This window comes from Rhinopithecus bieti, unplaced genomic scaffold (genome assembly GCF_001698545.2).
Source record: "Rhinopithecus bieti isolate Rb0 unplaced genomic scaffold, ASM169854v2 scaffold_36004, whole genome shotgun sequence".
NCBI lineage: Eukaryota > Metazoa > Chordata > Mammalia > Primates > Cercopithecidae > Rhinopithecus > Rhinopithecus bieti.
Genome location: NW_016815976.1, coordinates 1,294,403 through 1,304,720, shown reverse-complemented (window position 1 = coordinate 1,304,720; position 10,318 = coordinate 1,294,403). Strand labels below are relative to the sequence as shown.

Below are 10,318 nucleotides of genomic sequence, written 5' to 3'. Positions count from 1 at the left end.
TCAATTGTAACAAGCTTAAATGATGATATCTCTATTTTCTTTTACAGGGCCATATTTTGAAATAAGAAAATCTGAAGGATAACGAATATTTTTAATTCCCTTTTTTAGCAAACTCAATACATCGGTAGTATTTTCTTATCAGATGGCTATTTTTCTTCAGTATTTTGAATGCTAGTTATTTTGAAGTAAACATTATAATGCATTTCTCATTTTACTTATAACCAGGTGCTTATAAATTTTGAAAAGTAGAAGAACAGAACTATTTGAGGATAACAATTATTTGAAAGAAAGGCTCTGTGTGTGTGTGTATGTGTGTATTGGAAGATTATGTGGCAAAAATGGAAAACACTGAGCAAACTAAATCTATTTACCTAAGTTCATTTCTTGTTTTGAGGTGAGCTTGATGAGAAGTATGCCAAAAAGATCATTCTTCACTTGGAAAAAAAATCCAAGAAGAGAAACGAATCTGCTTCTTCATCAACCCACCAATAAGTAGTCAGATGGAAGTTCATATTTTATTTCTATTCACATCGTAGGAAGCATAGAGAGACTCACTCCTCTTAGCACATAACATGTCTCCAAGCTCTTTTTTACACTCTATTTTATTCCATTCTGCAAAGCTGTCCCATGGCATCCATACTCTGTTTAAAAATCGGCTGATACAATGTGTGTGGTAGCTTGTATTTTAATTAGCACTGTTTTTGTTTGTTTGTTTGTTTTGTAAAAATACAAATAGGGTCTCACTCTATCACCCCAGGCTGGAGTACAGTGGCAGGATCATGGCTCACTGCAACCTTGAACTCCTGGGCTCAAGCAATCCTCCCACCTCAGCCTCCTGAGTAGCTTGGCCTACATGCTGCGCCACCATGCCTGGCTACTTTTTTTTGTTTTGTAGAGATGAAGTCTGGTTATGTTGCCCAGGCTAGTCTTGAACTCCTGGCCTCAAGTGATCCTCTTGCCTTGGCCCCACAAAGTGTTGGGATTACAAGTGTGAACCACCACACCCAGCCCTTAGCTGACACTTTAAAAGATCTCCACGTACTCTGAAAGGCATATACTATTTAGCATGAATTGAACAAACCACAATCATATTCACTAACAGCACAATTTTGGATAGCAAAAAGCTACTAAAAAACACACACATATCTGCATAATTCTCAGGTTATTATTCACAACTATTATTCCTTTATTCACAATTTGCAGACCTTTAAATTGCCCATGCAAGGGTTCAAATTTTATTTTTTTAATTGGTAAAAAAATTCCCAAGAAAGCATTCCTAGACTAAGACTTTCAGGTATGAAGATGATTTTGAGTCTATCTTTATTTCTGATAGTATTAAGAATATTTAATGCCCCCAAAGAAGTAGCACTCCTGTGTTTAACTTTTTTTTCTTTTTTCTTTTTTCTTTTTTTTTTTTTAGATGGAGTCTTGCTCTGTCACCCAGGCTGGAGTGCAGTGGAGTGATCTCGGCTCACCGCAACCTCCGACTCCTGGGTTCTACAGGTGCCTCCGACTCCTGGGACTACAGGTGCCTGCCACCACACCTGGCTAATTTTTTGTATTTTTAGTAGAGACGGGGTTTCACCATATTAGCCAGGATGGTCTCCATCTCCTGGCCTTGTGATCCGCCCGCCTCGGCCTCCCAAAGTGCTAGGATTACAGGCATGAGTCACTGCACCCGGCCGTCTTTGACTTTTAAGAAATTTAACAGATTATAAAATGACTTAGTGACATTATCACAAGGTTTCACGACAATTCTCAGACACCAGATAAGTACGTTTTGAAAACTTCAGTTTTGCAGGGGAGCAAACAAGTTCATAGAGATTTGAACCCTTGACTTCTGGCTAGTAAATGGAAGATGGGGCACTAAACCTAGGGCTCTTCAAGGAATAGTGAAGGATACCAATTGTTCTCTTCCATGTGTGTTACTAGTAGTAGTCTCTGTATTTAAACGCAAGTAAGTAAATGTTGTTTCAAGACCACTGTTATTTTAAAATGTAAATATTACTCATTTTAACCTTTTCCTCTTAATAGCTATTCTCCAGCACAACTGTCTTGATTGTATTGAGCATTAAAAAAAAATAAAGTCTCTCATTAATAACTTTCCATCAAGGGACCCAGTTCTACCCTCATGAGTTAAAAGTCAGTAGGGCCATATTAAGAGACTGTTATAAACTGGAGAATAACAAACTAAAATTTAAATTTCTTGGTATTTGCAAAGGAAGAGCTACTGGTTATTAACCTCCTCTCAATAGGGAAACTTCTCTTGTGGCTCAGATGTGGAAGGGGGGCAGAAAAGCCTATTTTGCATTAATTTATCAGTGAGAGCCTTACACAGTATAACATTAGAGGAGGGTCTCAGTTCAGAAAACTGCCTTAAAATAGGCTGCAAATCAACGCTTCCAAACTGAGGAAAGGCCTCATGAATATTTGTTCTGGAGTTCCTAAAATGTGCTTGTAACAACCCTTTACTTTAGTCCATACTGTTTGCTGCATCCCAAAGATATAAAAGACTAGCACGAACAAAATGATTTCCTAAAAAAAAAAAAAAAAAAGGAAAGAAACTAATAGGGCAAATCCAACACTAGGCTTTACTGGAGCTTTTCAAACCATCAAACCATAACCACCAAACTCTCCATATAGGAGTCTCTATTTTTTCAGAAAGGGGAGTCTGAGACTGACCCTCTGGAGCCTCAAGTCAAGCCCTCTTCCCATCTGGGGAATGGAGATGGCACCAAGCCGGCCAAACATTTTCAAATAAGATGTAAAATTTGCCAAGCATTTGTGGAAATTGACAAACTTGCAACCCACAAGATTTCCCAAGATTTATCCTGCAGGGTCTATGTCCCATTTTAAAGAAAGCACACTGTGGTCAAATACTTTTAGGAAAATCTGGGTTAAACAGAGTTACACAAAGTTCTAGGTCAGTGGAGTAGGTATTTTTTCCTAAACATACTTGGCCATAAAGGTTTTTTCAAAAAGGTGCATCTAAAAGGCCTAGACCAGGGAATGGCAAACTATGAACCTGTTTTGTTAACAAAGTTTCACTGGAACATAGCTACCCTCATTCCTTTACATACTGTCTATGACTGTTTTCATGCTTTCACACTACAGTGACAGAGTTGAGTTGTGACAGAGATATGTGGCTCCAAAAGCCTAAGTATATATTATATGCCCTTTTGTAGAAAAAGTTTGCTGACCTCCCTGCCTAGACCCCTACTGAACACTCTTTGGGAAACAGTGATTCCTAGAGATAACACCACTGGAGTAAGACATACCACACAAATATCACAGCCACGTTTATATTCCTTCTTCCTTGTTTATCTTGTGCAATAAGAGATTTCATTTCATAAAACATTTTTTCAACCTCTTCCTGCACCCTTCCCACCTCCTCCATCCCCCACCCTCCTGCCATTTGGGCAAGGAAGCTATAAGCATCATAGTAGAAGAAATGTATAGTGTTTCTCTCTGTCCATACTGACAATGAAACCCATATGACATCATTAATCCATTTCTGTATTATTCTCCAGTCATTTGTACCCAAACTCCGATGGTATCAAAAAAGGTTTCCTTACTTGACTGGTTCCCATGACTCCCGCTCAAAGCCCCTGTGAATGGATTGTGCAATTGAGGACTCCATCAGATCCACATATCTAACAACAAGTGGGGCAAACAGGTCTTGCAGGTGTTTGTGAAATTTTCCATTGCGCAAATTATCTAGGACAGATAAGCAAAAGCTTGTTAAGAACCCACAGCTACTTTATCAATGTACAACACACACACACAGAAGATTGATTGTCTTCTACATTAAATATACTGCTTCTAAGGAAGCCAAAAGAGAAGAGAAGGAAAAAAGTACATAAAACATTGAAATGGAATTAAAAAACACTTTATCCCTTGGTATTGATCTTCTAAAAGCAAAATGATCATGCTACTTTAAGAAAAAACAAAACAACAATTCATACCATTGTTTTTTCTGTTTTCCTTGCACCCACTTCCCTTCCTCCCATTAAGTTACTAGGAAGAAAGAACATTCTTTATACTCTGCCCTCCTTCATCACCCTCTCTGGGGAGGAAGGTCTATTTTATGGCTGTTGTTGCTATAACATAGTTCTGAAATGCTTGACATGTTATTCAGCTGGAATTTTTTTTTCATCTAGAAAGCCACTTTTGATAAAAATTGCAAAATATGAAGAGGTTAATTAATTTGAGAGCCAATAAAATACACAAAAAATGGATACCTCTTCTCACATTACTCTCAGGTTATTCTGTCTAGTTAAGAGAGAGCTTCCCTAGAACAGGACACTTTTTGGAAGAAAGGGAATACCCTTCAGATGTATGTTTCTTTTTTTGGGGGGGTTAATAATAATAAAACCATGAAGAGCTATGTCAAGCCTGTAGTCTGCTTGGGATAAAGACCTCTTAGCAATCGGTTTATCTGCACACTACTTAGGAAAGTCAAACAGTCAAAGATAATACATACAGTCAGTACGGAGAAAATCATTCAGCAGCTGAAACAGTGGAAAACTGTCCCATGTGTCTGGAGGTTGCACCTCTAAGGCTGCATCCATGTCTACTGCAAAGAGTGACAGGAACGTCTCTGCATGCTCCACCATTAAATCTGACCACCACGCAAAGGCCTTTGAAATTTGGCAGAAAAACAACAGACAAAGAGGTGATGAGCTTCTTTCTTGGACATAAGATGTGAACTCTAGCCTTCACTGTTCAAAATTAATGGTGCATCCAGCAGGGTTTGGTAATTTTATTGTAAAGAGAACAGAATTTTTGATACAATTTGGGTGCTGAGTGTCTAAGGCAGTGCTTTGTGTGATTCCAGGCCTGCCATAGAGAGCCTTTATTCTGACCTGTGGGTCAGAGGATGCTGCAGTAGACATGACAGACGTGGAACATCTGTTCAGTTTACAATAACTCAGTACGTTTCGAATCATGCTCTTTGTCATCACTGTTGGCTAGTTCTTGCTCTAAGGTATTAAAATCTGGGAGTTTCTTCACTGTGTTTATGGGTTTTCTGCTGGTCTAACTTGAAAATTTGCAATTATTGTTCACTTATATCTACATATCTGGGGCTTGTCTATGGTCTCATACAAAAACTCAAGAACTCACGTTTCCTATACGTTGGAAATGTTACTCCTATTTCATACTAAGTCAAAGAAAACCATTGTTGCAATTGTCACAAAACTTTTGAGTTGAAATCTTTTTAAGCAAGGAGCCTTTGGTTTTGTATCCAGTCTGGAGGAAAGATCAGGCTTAGGCTAGAAAACACTGAGTAAGATCAGGACTTATTTTTCTGGGGGTTGGAGACATATGTACATTGAAAACCAAAAAATATCAGTGAAGTAACTCATTTTCATGCACATGGGCCCTTGGAAATCATTGTGCGGGGTCTCAGGGGGTGACATTCACATCAGACTGAGCCAGATGTGAATTCAATTCAAAGGCATGCATGCATGTTGACTAATCATTTCTGGCAGGGAGCATGCAGAATGAGTGGCAGTGTCAACAGGCCCTGTTTTGCCGATTTCAAAGAGAGCAGAAAACAAAACAAATTGCCAGCCCCTTCTGGTCCCCACATCCCCATTCAATGCCGCAAAGTATTTACATTGGAAACACTTTCCGGAGCATTCACCAAAAAAAGATGGGAAGGCATTTGAAAATATGAAAGATGATTATGGAAATAATTCCATAAATGAAAGGGTTTGTTCAATGACCAAGCTCTTTTGTGATCTATTAGTTATTAGAGGGATATTCTAACAGCCACTAGGAGGCAGAATAGGGGTCCACCTCTCTTCTTTCACCAGATTTCACTTTACTTACTTCTCCTTTATCAACATGTGGCTGGTTTGGAAATTAAATGAAAAAAATCAAGTCATGGACCATTCTGCAAGGTTGGCTTGGCTGGAAATAGACACCTGCTGTTTCCATTTTAATTTACAGTAAAACCTCACTGATTCAGAGTAATGGGAGAGGGGAGATGCTGGCCTGTCAGCAAAAAAAGCCTAACTTATTGGACTTTCTAAAAAGAGATATCCTTTTACTGTTTTTGAATGTAGCCTATAATTGGACACTAAAGTAAAAAGTATTCATTAAGTCTACATTAGTTATTAATGCATCATAAGTGTAAAAGTTTTTTAAGCATCTAATAATTATAGGTAAGTTGACTTATAAATTGAAGTCAAAGAAACAGTAGATTTAATTTTGTAGATCCTAAGATGGAAAAAGGGTATTGGATTCCTCTAACTTGTAGGAAGAGTTATTAGAATTTCCCGAGAAAGTTGAGATCAAGTCAAATATATTACATAAGAAAAATTAAAAGAGTCACATCTGCAATTGAATTGTCACAGATTCCAGTATTTGAGTCTGAACCGATGAGGTTTTATTGTAGTTTTACCACCTGCAGATGAGAGCCCTGGGGTTTAGGGCTTACTCCACTGACTACCTAGCTAAGTCCAGTAGATAAAGTAGCCCTCCATGCCACCCCCAGAACTTTCCCAGCCACCAGTCTTTTAGGCAGAGACCATCTAAATCCTGGAACTTGCTGGATGAAGTTCCATCTCCACCCCTATATGGAAGGTTGATTCTCATCAATGCTGGTTCCAGATATTTGAAAAATTCGCATAGGTACACTAAATGTTGGCTAGTACTTATTCTTTAGTTATTCAACTAACTTTACATCTTCAGGATGAGTCCAAGAAAAGTTACTAGGAAGATTGAGTTGCCTCCCCAGACACAATTTGCCCTAGAATGACAGGAAGAAACAAAACAAAACAACAAAACGAAGCTCGAATGTTTGAAATTAAAAGTTTCTTAAGTTTCTTAACCCAATCTCATATCTGGCTCTTATCAGCAATTTTTTTTTTTTTTTTTTTTTTTGAGACGGAGTTTTGCTCTTGTTACCCAGGCTGGAGTGCAATGGTGTGATCTTGGCTCACCGCAACCCCTGCCTCAGCCTCCTGACTAGCTGGAATTACAGGCACCTGCCACCATACCTGGCTAACTTTTTTTTTTTTTTTTTTTTTTTTTTTTAGTAGAGATGGGGTTTCAACATGTTGGTTAGGTTGGTCTCAAACTCCTGGCCTCAGGTGGTCTGCCTGCCTCAGCCTCCCAAAGTGCTGGGATTACAGGCATGAGCCACCGCGCTGGACCTCTCATCGAATTTTTTACTTAGAAGTTGCAAACCAGAGGTCATAAGAAGTGCCACTTCTATGATCTATAGAGAACTTAGTCCCTCATTGTAATTTAATATATTATTGAGCAACTATCTACCATCCTTGCATTAATAATCATTTAGATATTAATAGCCCTGCAAAGAACGATGACTACTGTTGTATGAATCATTGCTATTGGAATCTGGTAGAACAGTTTAGGTATCTAGTGAACCAAGAGAATTTAAATTTGGGGACTGTAGAATAAGTGAGGACCAGAACTATTTTTGTACATTCAAGGAATTCTTTTCAAAACCTTGTAATCAAACCTGACTCTCCAAGAAGAACAAAATCATTCTAGCAAGGGCAGTAACAGCCAGAAAGCCAAAGTGTAATTCCAATTAAATGAACAGAATCTGTGTGACTGGGTTGGGAAAGGCCAGGCTTAAAAAATATTTATTTTATGCTTGCTCATACAGGTGAATGCTATTTTTGTACTTGAGCTAACTCACAATGTTCATGGGCATCTAAAGTCTTATAAACCTTTTCCAAAGACAATAAGGAGAATAAGGAGTTATACTTTGGCTATTAAATACTTACCCAGAGTTTTTCATTATTCAAAGACAAAGATGTGTGCTTTAGGGGTACAGTCTACATCAAACGCACTGTATATTTTGCACACAAACTAACATGTATATATGTACTCATCTATATACAATACATATATACATATACATACGTATACATAGAGAGAGATTGGGAAGATGTAGCAACCATCCATGAAGGCATAATTTGTGTATGTGTGTTTGTGAATAGATTAGACTCTGGAAACAGAGTTAAGCTGCAATTAAGAGATAAATGTGACCACTGCTTCCATATACTGCATGTGTGTACATATGATGTATTCTTAGCTGGAGAGATTTCTTTTCTTGGGACATTTAATTACTTTATCTTGGAATTTAAAATGTCTTTAAGGATTATTGTTTTGTTTTGTTTTTAGGTGGAGGAGGCAAGCCTACTAGTTACTTTGATTTGAGTGGTACCACCAAACAGCATGGCCACACAGCCAAGATCCAAGCTTAGGATTTAGTCTTTTTTTCCTTTTTTTTTTTTTTTTTTTTTTAGTTTACTGAGCACCCAGAGAACATGGTAGTGAGTACTGATCAGTAGAAAACAATTGTCGTACTTTTTCTTCTGGGGAAGAAAAACCCCATGTTTAGTGTGCCAGAGGTAATGCTACGTCTTCCACTGTACTCCAGCCAGTCTTGACCCTGGTTGTACACTGGAATCACCTGGGCAGCTTTTAAAAATTACCCATGCTCAGCACTTCCCTGGAAGATTCCAATAAATTCAGCTGGGGCAAGACCTGGGGATCTGAATTTTCAAGAGCTGTCCACGTGATTTCAATCTGTAAGTGAAAGTTGAGAACAGGTGGTAGTGCCTTTCTGGTCCACTGCACCTTGAAATGAATCTGCTCTCAACACATTCTGTTTATTCTGTTCATTTGATACTTTCCACACAGGTTTTGTCACTTTGATAATCAGATATTCTTATATTTTGTTTCCTTAGCAATTTGTTCCTAGTAACACAAGAGCCAGCCTTTGTGGGGTGCTCACTTTGTGCCGGGCACAACACCAGTTGCTTTACTGAATGTGGCCTTCCACTCTAACAATGACCATCTATTCTTGTCTACACTTTACAGGATGAGAGAAGTTATCCTGGAAGAGAAGAGGCAAAGCTGGGATTCAAAGTCACACTTCTCTGGCACAGAGCCTAAGCTCCTGGACGCCCTGTGTTCTGTTGTTTGAAGGACAGGGTGTCCTATGCCTAGTTGTCTTTCAAAAAGCACCAAGGTATTTGCCTCGGTGCTCAGCAGATAGAAGATACTCAATAGGTAGCTTTTGATTGATGGAGAAGATTTTGTGATTGGGTAAAATTATTAATTTTGGAAAGAATTCTGTACATTTATCTAAAAGAAAATTTGGTCTCAGGCACTCCAAAGTATGCTGAAGTTTTCATTACTAAGTTTTAAAGTTGGTAATGGGAATCGAGTTGATGTCTACCCTATTTATTTGCTTTGAATGGCTTTTGAATATATAAGATTAAAACATTTTGTGATGATGGTTATTAGGGCAGTTTAGGATAAGGATTAACACAGTGAAAAAGGGCTTTTTGGAAAAGTGAAACGTGCCTTTTTTAGCATATAAGCCCTCCTTTGGTGTTTCTTTTGAGTAATTTAGAAAATATACATCCTTTCTTAGCCCTTAGCAGCCTCCAAAAATAACTTGATTATAAATCAAGTATATCTGTCATTTTTCTTCTCCTCTGATTCACTTAAAAGCACAATTGTGACTGAGAAAATTGTCCTCTTTGTATTTATGTCTTCAAGAATGTGTGGGTTTTGTCCAGCATCATGGGAAGAGCCTCAACCACTCAGATCAGAGGAGGGCAGGCCGGAGCCCCTCCATGCCTCTAGAGATGACTTTGAAGACACCTGGGAAGAACACACTTACCATCACCGGAACCCTAGATGCCTGCAGTCTGAAAAGAACATCCTATAGGATAGCATAGGAAAAATATTCTAACCCACTTGTTTACATGTTTGGAGGTTATCTATTTGCTTTTCCTTATCACTCATGGCTGTGCGTTGCGGATAGATGCTGTATGAATTAGTTCTACCTGCCTCAAGGGGTCTTACCCCCATTCTCTGAGGGTTTTCAGGGAAAAAATTCTTCAGCACTCTCTCTATATATAAATACTGTATATATGATTCACATAGAGACGGTTGTTGAGAAAGATTAGTATCACTCTGGCGAGCTACTGGTTACTCAGTTTGGTACTCATCTGCTGTAATAAAGGTAAGTACAGACAGACATAGGAAACTACACCAGGCTAAGGACAGAATCAAGGCAGGTAGGAGACGTTGTGTTGGGATGTAACTGCAGTCGTTGTTAAGTATATCAATTGCTTCATGCACGCACAAGAGAATCACCCACATTGACCCTGATGTGGAGGGTCACCCATTTCACAAGCAGTCCACTGGAAGTTGCTGTTACATTCCTTGGGTCAGTGTTAGAAAGCAGGAGCACCAGGAAAAGTCCCATTAGAAGACATGGTACTGGAAGGGCATGCACAAAGTATGACAGCAGGTGGCT

General features: G+C 38.7%; 1 protein-coding gene across 1 annotated transcript in view; it reads right to left on the bottom strand.

Moving 5' to 3' along the window:
- The window catches only part of CADPS (calcium dependent secretion activator), a 497,883-nt gene that overhangs the window by 99,171 nt on the left and 388,394 nt on the right, over positions 1-10,318 (bottom strand). Inside the window, exons 19-21 of the mRNA XM_017854222.1 lie at positions 5,836-5,856; positions 4,484-4,640; positions 3,576-3,717 (exon numbers count right to left, since the gene is read on the bottom strand). Of these exons, the coding sequence (XP_017709711.1) occupies positions 3,576-3,717; positions 4,484-4,640; positions 5,836-5,856 (320 nt within the window). The remainder of the gene's footprint in view (positions 1-3,575; positions 3,718-4,483; positions 4,641-5,835; positions 5,857-10,318) is intronic.